The sequence below is a fragment of the Marmota marmota genome, unplaced genomic scaffold, assembly GCF_001458135.2.
Source record: "Marmota marmota marmota unplaced genomic scaffold, marMar, whole genome shotgun sequence".
Classification (NCBI taxonomy): Eukaryota; Metazoa; Chordata; class Mammalia; order Rodentia; family Sciuridae; genus Marmota; species Marmota marmota.
In genome coordinates this window covers 11345141-11363442 of record NW_025999941.1, presented here as the reverse complement: position 1 = coordinate 11363442, position 18302 = coordinate 11345141, and the positions used below count along the sequence as shown (strand labels likewise).

The window sequence follows — 18302 nt, the reverse complement described above, 5'->3', positions numbered from 1 at the left end:
TTGTTTAATTAATCAGAAGGGGGGAGATGCTGGGAGCCATTAGCCAAGTAGGTATGACAATTTCCTTGCCAGCGTACCCCATGTTGCAGTGACATTGAATGTAGGTGACTTTGCTCAAGGACCAAGGCGGATTAGGGCGTTCCCGGTTTAGGTTCCAGGTTTAAGGTTTAAGATTATTCCTGCTGGGAATAGGGCGTATCTTGCTGCCTGAGTTCCCCTTGAGTTCTCACGGGATTCAGACAGTATATTTTGGAGATAGAAGCCCAGTGGAGGTGGATTTGGGCAGAGAACGTGGATTTCCCCAGAACGTGTTTGTAGACGGCTGGTGTGAGTTCGGTAATAAAGAGTTGCTGTTTGAATCTACAAGCTGTGTGGTGGCTCGTGATTGTGTGCCCAGCCAGTCTGCGGCATCTCTTGAGGAAGAAGTTTGGTACTCTTTAAAATAATGTAAAATGTGCACAGCCTTTGAGAAATCCCATTTCCAAGAATTTCACCTTACAGAAGCACTTGAACATGTTTCTGAAAATATATGTACAAGGATATTCATTGAATGTTGCTCTTGATATCAAGAGTTTGAACAAAATAATAAGCATACCATGCTAAAAAAAGGATGTCAATATAAAATGCAAAGAAAAGGGTATAGTTGGATAAGCAGCAAATGGATATGTTTCTCTAGGAAAGGAAGTAGGATGAGAATGGGCTGTGCTGAAGGTGAACTTTTACTTTGTTTTTCTTTCTTTAACTTCTGTTTGGCATGTTTAAGTTTATATTCATGTATTTCTTGTGTAATTAATAAATTAAATATCCATAAAGCAAATGCTTTATAATACCAGAGTTTCTTTTTTCCTTTGCAGTACTAGGTGTTAGGTCGGCAGGTTTCCCTCACCCCTCCCCTTTCTTGGCGGCTGCGGGGCGGGACTTTCCACCTGGCTGACCCGAAATGGCCAATCAGAAGCTGACATGGCAACGGACCCCAACCAACACGGTTCTCGCAGGCAGAAGCAATTGCCCTGTCAACCCAACCAGCCCTGACCAACCTGCCACCAACAAGATCCCCCTAAACTCGGCCGGCCAACCTGCTGTGGTAGCTGCAGTTTAGATGGCCTGGGCCCTCCCCCTCCAGTTCCCTTATTAGCACTGTTCTTGCCTTTCCCGCCTGCGGCTTCCCAGGCCCTCACCCTTTCGTACATTGGTGAACCTGGCCCGGGAGTGTCCCCCCAATAAACCTTCTTTTGGTGTCTCATTCTGGTTCCATGGTTCCTGATGTCGCCCGCCCCTTTCTGCTTTACACTAGGGATTTAGCCCAGGGCGCTTGACCACCAAGCCACACCCTCAGCCCTTTATATTTATTTAGAGACAGCGACTCCTTATGTTGCCAGGGCTGGCTTCCAGAACTTGCAGTCCTCCAGCCTCAGTCTCCCAAGTTGCTAGGATTACAGACAAGTGCCACCACACCCAGCTCTAGACAGTCTTTAACTGAATGTATAGCACATGGAGTTTGGTTTTGGTTTTGGGGGTCCTTGGGTCTCCTTTATATCTCAGCATGCTGTGGCTTTCAGGCACTCACTTGGTTCACCTTGGCATGCCCTCTGTTATGGGCCAGGCTATATGGGCAATGACCAAACAGACTCCATTTTACCCGGAGACTCTATATCACTTAAGAAATACTTCTCCCATGGGAAAGCCCTGCCTCTGTACCCATTAATAGTTGCCTAACATAGCATACTTGGCAACACACAAAATAGCAATTCTTATACAATGGAAAATTTTTCTCTTTGGTTTCCATTTTTCCTGGGCAATGTACCTTGTCAGAGATTGATTGTCTAGACTTTAGTAACCATTCTCTAACTTGTACTGAACTAGGGTCATTTTGACTCACTTCCCTTCTGCTTGCTCGCTGCTATGCCAACCTGGAAAGTCCCATGGGAAAAAACAATGTGCCCATGGCATTGTCTCGCTAACTGCCCAATTCACCTTCTGTACCTGCTTGCTTGCAGCTATGTCAACCCAGATGTGTTTTTTGCCTTTAAGTATCCTAAAATGCTCAGGCTCAGGGCTGTTCCTTGCAGAGACAGTTATGGGTCTTGTGGGAAGCAGTCACTGGCTGGCCAGCTAAATAAAGACTCTTCAATTTGGACAAAATTGGGACTTGGTGTGTTTTCTGAGCGACCTGCCCCACAACACCCTTGGCCTGCTGAAGAGGAAGACTAAGGCCCTCAAGTACCTCTGTGTCATTGAAACGGTGGGGCTCCAGGCACGGGTTCCATTTGACCAGCTGGGGAGATGGCATGAAGTCCAAAAATGGGTAAATGGACGTTCTTGTGAAGTTGAAGCCGTGGATGCCATCTTCTGGAAACACTATGATCTGCACGCCCTGCAAGTCAGAACAGCACAGTGTAGTCTGGTATCGGACATCCAGAAGCACCACTTCATTCACTAGCTCACACCCTGGGCAACCACCAGGGTGTTAACTATACCAGAGCCAGAGATACAGAGCTGGTGGCTGGACTCTCATCAGGGATCCTAGTGCTGGGGATGCTGGCTTGCTTAGTCCAACCCTAAAGGCACAAAGACAAAGTCCTCCAGGAACAAGCATCACTTGTGCCTGGAGTGTGTCAGGGAAGGAGGGCGAGTAAGCTGCTGAAGGAGCAGGAATTTACCAGGCAGGCTACTAGAAGGGGTGTGGAGTTCTCGGTGGTGAAATTGGAGCTGGAGCTGATTACAAAGGGCCTCAAACTTTGGACCCATTAACAGATGAGGTGTTTCTCTACTCCAGTAGTTCTCAACTTCATTCTGTTCTAAATCAGTTGGGGATTTTTTTTTTTTTTTAACTAGGGATTGAACTCCAGGTGTGTGTGTGGGGGTGCTTAACCACTGAGCCACATCCCCAACCCTTTTCATCTTTTATTTTGAGACAGCATCTTGTTAAGTTACCTTGGGCCTCAATAAGTTGCTGAGGCTGGCTTTGAATTTGTGATCCTTCTGCCTCAGCCTCCTGAGTGGTGGAATTACAGACATGTATCACCACACTTGGCTAAATTTTAAGTTCTTAGCACACATTGTCTAATAGCTTTCCAGAAAGGTCATATCAATGCATAGCACCCTGTGAGGCTGACCCATTCTGAGTAGTGACTATGTAAATAAACAATCATCACAAACTTGGAGTAAGGTAAGAAAAAGAATCCGTATATTTCCAAATTATATTGGGGTATTGATCAACAGGCTCACTCAAGGATTATTTAATTATCTAGAGAATGTGTCACTGTTTGTACTTAAAAGCTCACCTCAACTGTGTTATCCTATAGGACCCTTAAAGTCAGCTATGTATCTATTAGCAAATTCATTTCACTATTCCCTGAGCTGCTGATAGACACATTTCCATTCTTCAAATTCTCCTTTGAATCAGTTTTACCATGTTACTGGTTCCTTCATTAGTTAATGCATTTAAATAAAAATTTTGTTCAATCATATTTGTATAAGAGTTATGCTTTTAACTTTTTAAAATTTACACATGGACAAATATTTTCCTTTATTCAAATCAAAACTGAGAGCACTGGATAGTTCCTTATGGATTTATGTATACATATTAGATTAAGATGAACATTAAATTGCATTTCCTGAGTACACAGCAGCCAGGAATGAGGCTGGGAACCAAGCATGAGCTGGGCAGAACTTTGGGTCTGATGTGAGCACTCCCGATGAGCACCACCAGCCATTTTCTGATAGACTTTGCTGAGATCAAGAATTCCCTCTAGGGGCTGGGTTGTGGCTCAGTGGTAGAGTGCTCGCTTAGCATTCACAAGGCACTGGGTTTAATCCTCAGCACCACCTAAAGCTAAAAAATAAATACTAAAAAAAAAAAAAAAAAAAAAAAAAAAAAAAAAAAAAAAAAAAANGGGATTTTTTTTTTTTTTTTTTTTTTTACACTGACTTTAGCAGAGACACAAATGAGGTTATGTACCAAAAGTGTGAATGATGTGCAGGAAATTGATATGTGGGAGGTCCAGTAAAGATCCCTAAATCACCTTTTGGACTGGAATGATGACATTTAATGACATTAGTGTAAAGGCTTGCTCTTGTGCTCAATCAGCTTCCTAATGGCAGGTAATGGCAGCACATGTGTCTGTGTGAGAGAAGGGCACAGGAGTTTTAGTTGACAGCAAGAGCTCTGTGAATCCACAGAGAGAAGTCACTGCCAAGTTTGCAGGGGACAAGGTCTGGAATGAGGGAGGTGAGAGTGGCCTGCAGCCTGCGCCATCAGCTAGCACCTGGAGAGCAGTACACAGCTGTGAGCACAGGGCTGGAGATGGAAGCCCCCAAGGAACTGGGATGGGACTGGAGATTAACAGCCTTGGGATGACACGCAGGGGGCCGGGGCAGTCAGCCTCAAGTGTGAAGAAGATGGCACTGTGTACGGGACTTGGGCTCTGCTCTTTAGCTCCAGGACAGAACTGCTCACTGAAAGAAAGGCCTATCCAGAAGTTCCCACCACTGGACGAGTGGACCTAGGAACAGTGAGTTCTGGGCCCCTGAAGGTGTTCAAGGAGAAACTAGAGTCAGCTGGGACAAAGAGCAGTGCGTCACCCATCAGAAGCTCCCTTCCAACATCAGTTTCAGATATGTACACGTATATATGTCTCTGTGTATTCTAAGTATATGTACTCTAGGCTAGAATTTTTTTTTTTAAACAAGCACTCTACTGACTAAGCTATATTCTCAGCCCTGATCTGTAATCTTTTTTTTTTGTTTTAATATTTTATTTACATTTTATTGTTCGGCAGACACAACATCTTTGTTTGTATGTGGTGCTGAGGATTGAACCCGGGCCGCACCCATGCCAGGCAAGTGCGCTACCGCTTGAGCCACATCCCCAGTCCCTAGGCTAGAATTTTTAAATGAAGCGACAGATGTCTTTCCAGGCCATCCTTACCTGCTTAAAGAGAGGGGACCTGCAGGGCAAGACCTCTTAGCAGGACCGGGTCTGCCCTTTATAAACCCATGACAACAGAGAAGTTTTTACACCCATGGAATTTACTTCACCTTAAACTTCCCTGGAGGCAGAGCAGGGCCTTCTGAAGCATCAGGGCTTGGTCCAGGGTTAAAGCCCAATCTCCTCTGGTTATGGGTTTCCCAGAAGGGAATTGCTCACTTCTGATACTGACATTCCCCTCTGCCCTATGGGGCACCTCTCCTCCATCCTCAGGCTTCCTGGCAGGAGGGGAATGAGGCCAAGCAGGAAGCCTTTACAAAGGCTGACACTGACCTGCCCTTTGTCTTGGAGTGAGCTCTGACTGGGCGAAGGTCTCAAACTGTTTAGTCTGGCATAAGAGATGAAGTGAGCCCCAGATAATCTGTAGGCAGCAAAAATGGCAGTTCTTTGGACAGTGACTCTTTCAGGTGAGCTGTGAATGCCTCACAAATTGTGGTGCTCATCATGCTCAGTGGTTTTCAATTTTTTTCTGCACATTAGAATCCCCTGGGGAGATTGTTTAAAAAAATTCCAGTGCCCAGATCACACTCCATCTGGACCATCTGGACAATGGATTCCTAGGGATCCAGGAACCTCTAGTGTTTATAATTGGCCCAGTGATTCCTGCCCACGGCCACATGGAGAACCTGTGACTGAACCCAGGGCTTCTCAAACTTGAAGGGCCTCATCGTCTGATGATCTTGCTAAAATGCAGATTCTGATTTGGTGGGGCCTAAAATTCTGCATTTCTAACAAGTTCTCAAGTGCTGCTGATGCTACTGGACCACGGACCACTCTCCGAGTAGCAAGACTCTAGCCACCTAAGTCAAATCAGGCTTACTTGCTGGACTGACTTTCACAGAGGTTGTAGGAAGCCTAGGGTCACCCAACCACTGCTTGAGGGTCAAAGCACCCTTTGTTCTGTTCTATGAGAGGAGCCCAGGTCATAACCAAGGAGCGTTTCTTGCCTTCTGGGCTGCAGTCATCACTTGCCGTTCGTATATATTGAGGTTCTGGTTCATGAGCTCCAAGGCCTGCTGGCGGGTGGTGAGAGCTAGAGGGTTGGGACTCAGGATCGAGTGGTGCTCATACACGGCCGCCATGTAATATTGAGACCCCTGATGGTCAGCCACGCAGTACTCCCCGGCCTGGACTCCCAGGGCAGCGACATAACAGATGAAGAGGAAAAGAGCAGGCTTCCTGCTGGCTCCAGACATGATACAGGCCGTAAATCTGGAATGTAATGGGGCAAGGGAAAAAACAGATGAGTAAGGAATCCGCCAAGATTCCAACATTTGTTGAACATGTTTCTTTCCAAACACGAAGCAAGCTATGTTTAAAATGGCTCACTGTGTTAATAATCGTCTCTTTTTAGAATATTTCCACAACAGACTCGATGTTCGCCATGATTTTCTTACCCAGTATCAGCAAGGCTGTAAGGCATCACTATTCACTTTCCTGGCTGTCACTTAAATTTTAGGCAACAGTAATTATTCTGTTTATCAGATATAATTTCATGATATATTTTACACTCCTCCTGCTCTCTGTGCACACAAATGCACTATAGGTCCAACATCTACATTAGCTGTGTTTGTCATGAGATCCTAACAATACAGCTCTGCTTTCCCTGCCTTAGAGTAATAATGAATACAATGGAAAACTTTCATGGGAGGAATAGACAAACTCTAGATAGGGCAGAGGGGTGGGAGGGGAAGAAAGGGGGCAGGGTGGTTAGCAAGGATGGTGGAATGTGATTGGTCATATCCAAAGTACATGTATGAAGACATGCATTGGTGTGAATATGCTTTATATACAACCAGAGATATGAAAAATTGTGCTATATATGTGTAATAAGAATTGTAATGCATTCTGCTGATATTTATTTTTTAAAAAATCAATTAAAAAAATCACCACATTGTTTGGGGCCAAGAAACTGCAGACTTCCACTTAAATGCCACTTACACTCTCTGTTACAAAAGCAGCCTCCTAATCAAAGCACAGCACTGTTTCCTTCTCGTACTTGAGAAATGCCATCACACATTTCACTTTCTCAACCTTCATCTCTGTGACTCCAAATCTCTTGCTCAAAAGCAATACTCTTTTGGAAATAAAATCCTATTTGCAGTGATAATGTAGAATTTTCCAGAAGATAAAGTGGGCTTTTCTAGAATGTAAACTCCACTTTGTGGTTTCCACCATCAAAGACTAGAAGTGAATGACACATCTGTGTATACCTCCCTTGAGTCTCCAAGAATAGGAATGGCTACTTCTTTTTTCTTTCACATTTTCCATTAATTTCTATTTAAAATTTTTTTTAAATATTTATTTTTTAGTAGTAGTTGGACAGAATACCTTTTTATTTTATTTATTTATTTTTATGTGGTGTTGAGGATTGAACCCAGGGCCTTGCATATGCTAGGCGAGCGATCTACTGCTGAGCCACAATCCCAACCCTAATTTCTATTATATTAATGCATATCAATTATATAAAATGGGTTTGTGAAATGTTCATACTTATATATATATAATGTACTCCCTATTATCCTTTTCCCCACCCACTTCCCTCCTCCTGGTCCCTTTCCTTAATGGTCCTCTTCTACTTTCTTGTCTTTTTTTTCTAGATTCCACATATGAGAGGAAACATGATACTTGTCTGAGCCTGGTATATTTATTTATTTATTTTCATAGTTTTATTTTTTTTATTGGTTGTTCAAAACATTAAAAAACTCTTGACATATCATATTTCATACATTAGATTCAAGTGGGTTATGAACTCCCATTTTTACCCCAAATACAGATTGCAGAATCACATCGGTTATACATCCACATTTTTACATAATGCCATATTAGTAACTGTTGTATTCTACTACCTTTCCTATCCTCTACTATCCCCCGAGTCTGGTTTATTTTGTTTAACATGATGATCTCCTTCTTTATGGCTGGACAATACTCCATTGTGTGTGCGTGTGTGTACATATGTGTGTGTACTTGTATGTGTGTGTGTGTGTGTATACACACACACACATATATGGCCTTTTCTTTATCCCTCTGTCTCTTGATGAGCATCTGGGCTGATTCTGTACCTGGCTATTGTGTATGGTACCACATAAACATGGGTTTGCAGGTCTCTATTGCATGCTGACTTTTATTGCTATAGCTGGTCATATGGTAGGTTCTATTTTTTTTTGATAATAAAATTACTAGTTCATGGCATAAATACATATACAACAGCATGTGACAAAAATACAAAATATATTTCACTTCTGTACAGAAATATCCACTACAGGACTTTTTTAGATTAGATTATAATATTATAAATAAAGTTGCCAGGCGCAGTGATGCATGCCTGTAATCCTAGTGGCTCTGGAGGCTGAGACAGGAGAATTGCAAATTCAAAGCCAGCCTCAGCAACTTAGCAAGGCCCTAAGCAACTCAGTGAGACCCTGTCTCTAAATAAAATATTAGGAAAAAAAAAAAGGGCTGGGGATGTGGCTCAGTGGTTAAGTGCCCCTGGGTTCAATCCCTGGTTCCAAAATATAAAACAAACAAACAAACTACCACACACAGGACCAGTGTTCGATAAATGGCAACTACTTTTTTGGGGAGGCAGACAGATAATACTTAGGACTACAGGCTTGGGAGTCACTCAGGTCTGGATGTGAATCTTGAGTGGCTTCTTACTGCCCTAGGAAAGCGGCCTGTTTGCTTAGGACCTCATAAGCCAGGAAATTGGGCTCTGGTGGCTTCAAAAATGCATGATTTTTTACTGAGATAATCATGTTTAATTCTCATTTGGTTGTCTACTCTTCTAGTGACTTATTTTTTCCTGTGTGCTTGCGATTGTATTTGTCTTGCTTCTTCTTTTGAGTATAGGATTCCTTTAATTATCTTCCGTGGTGATGGTTTTAGTGGTCATGAATTCCTTCAGTTCATATTTATCTTGGAAGGCCTTTATTTCATCTTAAATTCTGAAAGATAACTTTGCTGAATATAGTAATTAGATTAGCTGTTATTTTATTTCAGGACTTGAAATACATAATGCCATATCCTCCTGGCCTTTAGTTTCTGCTGAGAAATATGCTGTTATTCTGATCTGTTTGACTTTATAGGTGACTTGGCACTTCTATTACAGTTTTAAATACTCTTTGTTCTGTACCTGGGGCAGTTAATACTGTCATGGAGAGGTCCTTTTCTAGTTATTTCTATTGAGGGTTTTGAATGCCTCCTGTACCTGGATATTCATATCTTCTCCAAGGTTTGGGAAATTTTCTGCTATGATTTCACTAAATAGGTTTTCTATTCCTTTAACCTACATGCTGGCTTCTACCTCTAAACCAATTTGTAGGTTTGGTGTCTTAATTGTGGACCATAAGTCTTGAATAGTCTGTTCATAATTTCTTCTTCTTTTTCTTTATTACTGCCTGAATAGGATAATTCATCAACTTTGTCTTCAAGTTCTGGTATTCTTTCTTCTGCTTGATCTAGTCAATTGGTGAGGCTTTCAATGGAGGTTTTTATTGGACTTATTAAGCTTTTCATTTCTGTGATTTCTGTTTGATTCTTTTTTCAGAATCTCTATGGTATTAACTCTTTTGTATTCTGTATTGTTTTTCTTAGTCCATTCAGTTATTTATTTGTATTCCCCTTGAAGTCATTGATCATTTAAAAAATTACTCTTTTGATTTCTTTGTGTAGCATTTCATCTATTTCAGTATCTTTGGATTCAATTAGTGAAGAGTTATGAACATTGGAAGAGTCATGTTGCTTTCCCCTCACATTTCTTGTGTTTCTACGTTGAGATTTGAACATTTGTTGAGATGAATATCTCCTCCACTTTTATATGAGGGTCTTCTTAGTGAGTAGCCTTCTTCTGGGGGCTCCATCTCCAGTACCAGAGAGGAGAAGGCAAACTTCACTCACAATGACAACACAAAGATGAACAGATGTAGGAATACAGTAAAAGCCACTTAATACCAACAGCTACATCACCAATAACAATAGAAAATGATAAAAGAATATGGAATAAACTAAAAAATTAAAATTTAATGAAGGTAAAAGTAGTACTGATAAAATAAATTTTTAAAATAGGGGGCAGGGAAAGGGGACAAAGAAAGATGCAGAATTTTTTAAAAAAGGAAAACAAGAAAGAGCAGGAGAAGAATGTGAAAGATTTTTTTTTAAGTCCAATTAAAGAATAAAAGAAACTGGGCATGGTGGTGCATGCCTGTAATCCCAGCAACTTGAGTGGCTGAGGCAGGAGGATTATAAGTTCGAGGCCAGCCTCACCAATATAGTGAGGACCTAAGCAACTTAGTGAGACCCTGTCTCAAAAAAAAAAAAAAAAAAATGTAAATAGAATTAAATAAAAGTAAGAAAAGGAAAATAACAAGGAAAGAAAAACAAGTCCACCTTCTTTGCAGGTCCTGAAATACTGGAATTTACCACATATGGGGAACAGGGAGAGTCATAGCTGGGTCTGTTGTGATTCCTCTTTGCTCCCACAAAACTGGTTGGTGTTGTATGTAGGTTGAGCCCTGTCCTGTGTTTTCTGCCGACTGGGCTGGCTAAAGATATGTGGCAAAGTTGTATTCACTCCAGAGGCTTTCTTTATCATATGCTGCTAGCCCCAACAGGTGGGCTACAGGTACTGCTTGCTCCAGGGGCTCTCCAGTCTGTGGTACCTGGGGTCATGGTAAATGTCCAAGCCCATGACTTTTCCCTTAAAGCACTGGAGTGGGGGAAATAAACAAACTTTTGAGTTCTGCACTGGAGCAAGGCAGATGAGGGAAGTAAGTAACCTGTTAGCCTTAGTTTTGGTGCCTTCAGACCAATCCCCTCAGTAAACCATGCACCATGGGTCTCACTCCTCACCACCGAGGTCAGTGCCACCGACCACTGTGCTCTTCGCAGTCAGAGCTCCCCGCTGCTTCTCAGTGGGTCTGCAACTGATCCTCCCCTCTCCATGACTGTCTCTTGTGGTCACCTGCCACCCAGTCACTGTGGCTGGGTGTCCCTAGGGACTCTGAATTGTGACTGGTCCATGTTTTCTGACCCCAAAAGTACCTCTTCAAAGTTATGTTGATAATATTTCCAAAGTATAAGTCAATGATTTAAGATGTGTGGAAATTGAGACTGGTGTAGAGGTCAATGAGCCAGTCTCATTAGGAGTTCCTGGGGCTAATAGTGGCACGTATAGGACCTTCTGTTCTCAACAGAGAGCTCTGTACCAAAGATTCATGAACATAGAACATTTATTTATTTAATCTTTATCTTATTTATTTAATCTTTATCTTATTTATTTATTTATATGTGGTGCTGAAGATTGAACCCAGCACCTTGCACATATTAGGCAAGTGCTCTACCACTGCGCCACAACCCCAGTCCAAACAGAGCATTTAAATCTAAGAAACTTGCAATCCAATAAAATAAGTAAACTGGAATGAACAAGATATCATATTCCTTTCTATTTTGAGAACATAAGATCTATATTATTTATAGAAGGAGCCTGGTAGGAAAGCTGTAAGTGGCAATCATCTGTGCAGGAACAAAGGTAGGTCAATTAGAAGAGGCTCTACAGATTTAAGCAGGTATTCGTGCTTGAATGTTGGCAAGTTTAATGAGGCAGGAGAAAATGAATAATTACAATAAAAACAGGCGCAACCCTTTGCTTACCCTAAATGTCACTGGGCAGAACTATAACCACTTGTACTTCATAAATACTCAGAGCCGAACTTGCAGGAAAATAGGTATGTTTTCCTCTCATATGTGGAAGCTCCAGAGAGAAAAAAGGAGGGAATCTCATGAAAATAGAAGGGAGACCAGTGGAGTAGAAGAAGGAGACCAGGGAAGGGAGGAGAGGAGGGAAAGAGGAGGGTACTGGGGAACGAAACTGCCCAGATCATGTTGTGTGCATAGGAATATGTAATGAATCCCACTATGTACTGATAATTTTTTAAAGACAGGTTTTATTCAAAGCCAGCTTTGAAGGAAGATAGAAGAAACTACTTTATGTTTCAAATTTCTATTTTCAGGAAAACTGAAGGCCAGGAAATCTTTTATAAAGGAAGAGGCTGCATCAGATTTGCAGAGGAGGCTGCGAAGTGGGACAACAGGCAGGAAATATACATATGCAGATGCAGTTAGCCTGTGGGACAGAGAACTGTCCGTGGAGTCAGGCGGGGCAGGGGTCATCCTCACACTCAGTTTCCTTGCTGTCCTCTGGGCCAGGCAGGTGGCATGGGCAGCCCGTTAGCCTTTACTCTTGGTATGAGGAAAGACAGGATGCAGAAAACAACTTATCAGGAAGTTTCCCTTAGTTTCAGTCTGTCTCACAACTGGTGAACCAGGAGATATTTTAGCTAAGGCTGTAAGGCTGGTGTGCCCTCTGCACTTGGCAGCAGAATCACACACAGGGTCTTGGGAAAAACCAGGATGGGGCAAAGACTTTGAAGGGCTGATCAGGCAGCAGAAGGGGGTGTTTAGTTTTAAAATGGCAGTGTTACAGAGCAAGGGCCCACTACAGAACTGGGGTAGCTACTGTGGTTTTGTTCTTGCGATAACACCAGAAAGATTTCAGACATAGCAGGTGTGAGTTTACAAGGGAAAAAGGAGACACACTCATGGTAGAGAATGGGTCCTCCCAGAGAGGAGAGGGATGGTGCGTGCCTCCTGCCTTCCAGTTTTATTGAGGGTGCCAGGCCAAATTCTTGACTTTTGACTGACAGCAGGATTGTATCAGATTTCCAAGTCCCACTGTACAGGGTCTTACCCCATGGAGGGGAGACATGCTAAAAATCCAAGGCAACCATGGGTCACTTTGGCCCACGCTGACCAGTTACAATTTGAACTTGTTCTTACAGATTTTATGGTTAGGGGGCTTGTTTCTAACTATCATCATCTCCCTGAGTTCCTGAATCTGGTCTGCATAAAAGTCACAAAAATCTTTTCAGGGTAACTTTATAGAATTATCCCCTTAACCTCACGTTCCCTCCATTTACATCAATTACCTATCAGCAGGACTGAAGGAACTGGGACAGCCCCCAGACTGTTATCACATGGTACTTGGCAGCAGAATCACACACAGGGTATTGGGAAAAACCAAACCAGGTTGGGGCAAAGACTTTGAAGGGCTAATCAGGCAGCAGAAGCGGGTGTTTAGTTTTAAAATGGCAGGTGCTAGCTCAGGACAGTATGCACAGGCAAATTAGGGTACAAGGCTCCCTGGGAATAAGGTGTTATGAAGTTGTTAGGTAGTAGACAGCAATGAGCAGAGAAATGCATGGTAAGGTCACAAGCGTTCTTTTAATTATTTTAGGGTCTCCTTTAAACTAATTTCCGAGAAAGCATTGGGTGGTAGTTAATTTATAGAAAATAAACAGAAGTAAAGGAGCTAATTAGAAAATATGTTAAAAGGATTAATGGGACTAACTCTTGACAGGGTCCATTGAGGTTGATGTGACGCTAGGAATTATGGCCATAGGTGTCTCCATTTGTGTAGGAAGGAGGATTTCTTTAGTAGCACAGGGGCACTAAGATAACTTCTGACCAGCTACTGACCCCAGAGCCCACATTAACATGGGATTAACTTGTAGACGAAGCCCCCCTAAATAGGATGGCCACCATGACAGTTCTGCAGAGGACCAACTAAGGTCAAAACCTCTACCGCCTGATGTGAAGGAGGAGTTGGACAACTGAGAAGCATCAAACAGTAATAGTTTAGATACAGTGTTGGCTCCTTTGTCATTCCTCTTGCTTGGAGGCGGCCCACTCTCTCTGCTTGACCCTTGCCTTGCTTTTACTTTTACCTCACTTTACTTACAATAAAACCGTCTTGTATATTTTTTGGTGTCTGACTTTAAGTTTTCTTTTGTCAGAACACAAGAACCAAGGTTTAGAGTTTCAGCTCCCTGTTTTCCTATGACAGAATCAGCGATTTTTCTTTTCTTTTTTTAATCCAAGTGACTCATCTTTAGAGCTGGTTGGGACATGGACCCTAGAGAAAATACTGACTGTGGGTATGTGTGCCTGGCCTGGCAAGGCAGAACATAATCTGTTTCATTGAAAGGCCTCTGACATAGGAGACTGAGCTGTAGGGAGACCTATATGGATGCACAGTTGAGTGACAATGTGCTTACTCTCTGCAAGTATGCTCTGTTCTTTTGGCTTGTGATGTGCCCTGAACCCCACTGCCAGGAAACAGCCGGGCCAACGCTTGCTTCAGACATCCACGAACACCCACTTGAGCCAGGTTCAGCTTTAGGTGTTGAAACAAACTGAATTTGGAAACCTCCCCTTCCCTACCTCCTGAAATTAGGAAGATAAAGATAGTGGCCCAAGGAGAGTGGCTCCTTTGGGTATAAGGAGGCTCCAAGAACCAGTGAAATACCTGTGATACTGCTTTTAGAACTAAGAAGGAGGTGGAAGCTGTGGGAATCCCATCTTTGTCTTAATCTACCCTTTTTCCCCTTAAAACCTTTCCTTGTCCCAGAGCTTTTCAGAGATGGAACTGTTGAAACAATTAAGTTTCTTCCATCTTCCTTCAAAGCTGGATTTGAATAAAACCTATTTTCCTACCAATCCGACTCTGAATATTTCTGGAGTAGAGAACATTATGGCCTAGTCTGCTCCTACATGGGTGGGATCTTGTGCACCTAGTAATAATATGACAGCGGACAAGATCCCTCATGAAGCTCAGTCTGCACAGACCAGGAGGCCAGGCATAATCAATGAGATAAATACCTACAGGCCAGATGTTGATCAGTGCAAAGGAGGAATAAAGGCAGTGAAGAAGGTAGTGAGGGCTAGTGGGTAGGAGGGGGTATAATTTTCAATAGTAAGGGTGGGAAGGCTTCAGTGAGATGGGGATACGTGAGCAAACAGCTGAAGAAGGGAAGAAAAAGGCATGCAGGTATCTGGAGAAGCATTCTAGGCAGAGGGCCTGAGACTACAAGGAGAGCAGTATGGCTGGGGCCAAGGAAACAAGGAGGTCAGTAATGCCAAATGGAATCACAGAGAGAGAAATAACGGCCACCCACCATTCTCCTAATACCTCCTGGCCCTTGTCCTCCTCTAGTCTAGTGTCATCAGAGGAGCCAGTGAGAACTTGGAAAACCTGAGTCAATCACTACACCTCCTGAAAATCTTCCAGTGACTCTCCATTTCATACAGAGCAAAACCCAAGATCCCTACAATGTGCCAATAGGAAGAGTCCAGTGGACGGAAGTGATTGATGGGGTGGGGGGAGATGCTGGAGAGGCATCTTTAGGTGAGCAACTGATCTTTGCAAGGCCTACAGCTCTGCTACTCAGTTCATACACCAATCCTGACTAGGGAGGTTCTTTAGATCTAGGAGAAAATAAGTCAAAGTTGAAATTACATAGAAATCTATTTTGTGGAAATCTGGTGGCTTGTCAATCACTACACAAGGGATTTCTTTTCCCAGCTTGTTAAATGATTCATCTCATAATTAGCTGTGTTTCCTTCCTAGCCATGCTTCTACAATAAAATAAAAATTATATGTGGCTCTATTGATCTTTATAATGAAAGATCTTGTCACTCTTTACTCGCCAGGGAGAAAACAGTCCCATGATTGGAAAGGGAGGTGAGGAAAAGCAGCAAAGGAAATGTCACATCTGGAGGAACAAACCCCGAGGGACCTGCTGAGGCATCAGGATCTGCACAGTCTAAGTGCCTATGTATAGCTGGCACGATGCCAAGAAAACACTGTAAAGTTCCAAATACTTTAAGAACTATTCTTACAATTTTGTGATTTCCTCCTCTAATTCCTTTATGTAAGAAGTAGAAATAATGTCCATCTCCACCTAATTTACATAATCTCAGTGTATAGAAATAAGAGATCTTTTATTTCCCAGAAAGCCTCATAAATGCCTCTTATTTTCTGGTTTTCCTATCTCAGAATGCTGGCCATGAGCTTGTCTGTGTCTTGTCCCTGGATCAGTTTTAGCTTGGACAGCTTTGTTCAGAGCCACTAGTGAGACTTTTGACATAGCAGTTGGAAAGGTCAAGTGTGAACACTCATGAGTGGTAACCAAGGCCGAGTGTACAAAGAAGAGTAAGTAAATTATAGAGCCTCTGGGTTGAACTGGTAAATTGTGTTTTCACTTTAAAAATAAATTACAGCTATTATCTTCAAAAAGGAGACTGATGGACAGAAATAACTTTCCACTATGCCTTTGATTAAGGCCAATTTCTGCTCCATTAACAAGAATAATCTATCTTAAACTAAATGAGCAATTAAAGGACAAGTTAACCTAAATGTCATATTTCTTTTCCTCAAATGGGAAATTATCTTCACAATCTAAATCAAATAAAACTTCTTTGTGGGCTAGGCTTGTAATTCAGTGGTAGAACACTTGCCTAGCATATGTGAGGCCCTGGATTCTACCCCAATATACCAAGAGTCTTCCTGAGGCTGGGCAATGACTGTAATCCTGGCAACTCAGGAGGCTGAGGGAGGAGGATTTCACCCACATCTATAGCTTTGGCAACTTAGTGAGGCCTTGTTTCAAAATAAAAGATGAAAAGGACTGTGGATATAGCTTAGAGGTAAAGTAACCCTGAGTTCAATCCCCAGTACCTAAAAAATAGTCTTCCACAAATGCTGAATTGTTTTACGTAAAATGTAGTATTTGTATACAGCCTTAGAGTCTATTTCACTTTGTATAGACAGAAAGAACCCCAGCCCAGGCTGACTCTACAAGTTTGCTACTGCCATTGTGGGCCAATTGAGGATCACAAACTCAGTAGGTATTTGATCTTGACCTAGCCAGAAACAGCAAAAGGCAGGCCACTGGGTCCTGATGGTGTCAGTTTCCTAGCACCTACAGAGGATGCTCTTGACACAGGCATGGTGGGAAGATGTGGGGACACACAGCATACTGCAAGTGGTCAACGGTGTTTGGTTACAGAGCAGAACACAATCAAGAATGACAGTGACCTGTCCAGACCTATTCACAAAGTTGGCAGACTTCTTCCCTCACAGCATGGCAGATGTGCAGGGAGATGGTTAGCACCTCCGCCTTGCTTCTCTTCCTGGAGGCACTGAGCATTTTTGTTCTTTTCTGTTTGGTTAAATTGGTAATTGCCACTCCTCCAGCAAAGGTCCCCGCTCAGCCATAGCTGCATTCTGGTTATAACACAGGTCCCACTGCCCTATGCCACCCAGACTCACAGCAAGGCAGACATCTGACAGGCTCTCTACGTACCTGGCACAAGGATCCAGGTCCTCAGACTTGGGACTGACTTGAGGATGGTGGGAGCACAGGGCTGGTATGGAAGTTTCAGTTTCTTCCAGGATGCTGTGCTACCTTCCTCAGCACCAGAGACAAAGCACAGGAGTATATTCCAGCTTCTTTTTGGGAAGAGGTTATCCTAAAACCAGAAGGGGAATGATATCCAGAGTCAGAATTTCACCCACATCTATTCTGTTCAAAAGCCCAGTCTTTTTATGCCACCATGCTCAAAATAACAGGGGAAATGTTGAATAAGTACTATTGAGATGACTAAATAACAATTTAGAAATACATTTAAATACCTTAGGACATATATAAAAGTAAACTCAAAATCAGGGGTTCAATATATCATGAATTAGAATTGGGCATCACACTTGATGGAACAACTTTCTAAAAGTTGAGGCAACTAAAATAATAGGAAAAAAACAGGCCAGGTGTGGTGGTGCACATCTGTAGTCTCAGCAAATTGGGAGGCTGAGGCAGAAGGATGGCAAATTCAAGGCTAGCCTCAGCATCTTAGTGACACTCTATTTCAAAATAAAAAAATACAATAAAATAAAAAGGACTGGGGATGTGGCTCAGCGGTGAAGCACCCCTTGGTTCATAGAGCCCCCACAGGCACAAAGCTCTGGGTTCAATACCTGGTATCAGAAAAAAAAAAAAAAGAACTCATCAAATTTTCTCATTAACTTTTCTTAAAAAAGACATTGATAAAAAACTTCTGCCAAGCAAGAAAGGAACAGAAAAATTATAGCAAGAGCCTTCAATAAAATAAATATGAGGAGTATGTTTATAGAACACAATGCAAATATTACAAACTCTAATGATGTTGAAATTATAAAACCAACAAAAGGTGGCAAGAATAAGGGGAAAAGTTAATATAGGACTGAAGAGAGAAGGAAGGAGAAAACAGAAGTGAAAATTTAAGTTAGAAAATTTTAAACATGGTAGAACAAATAAGCCTAAGAGTTTGTTTTTTGAAAAAATTACGAATTAACCTAATTAAGGGGGAAAAGAAATGTAAAAATTAAGTAATTATCGGGGGCTAGGGTTGTGGCTCAGCGGTAGAGCTCTCACCTAGC

The 18302-nt window shown here is 42.3% G+C and overlaps 1 protein-coding gene across 5 annotated transcripts in view; it reads right to left on the bottom strand.

Moving 5' to 3' along the window:
• Positions 1 to 18302, bottom strand: part of Btd (biotinidase) — a 32992-nt gene that overhangs the window by 6454 nt on the left and 8236 nt on the right. For 4 of the 5 annotated variants that reach the window (XM_015494478.2, XM_048801176.1, XM_015494476.2 and 1 more), the window contains 3 exons: positions 17194 to 17359; positions 5938 to 6202; positions 2225 to 2374 (listed from right to left, as the gene is read on the bottom strand). In XM_015494478.2, coding sequence (XP_015349964.1) covers positions 2225 to 2374; positions 5938 to 6186 — 399 coding nt within the window. In that variant the 5' untranslated portion in view covers positions 6187 to 6202; positions 17194 to 17359. Of the gene's footprint in view, positions 1 to 2224; positions 2375 to 5937; positions 6206 to 17193; positions 17360 to 18302 lie in introns of those variants that run through there. The other variant, XM_048801177.1, reaches the window with a different exon arrangement.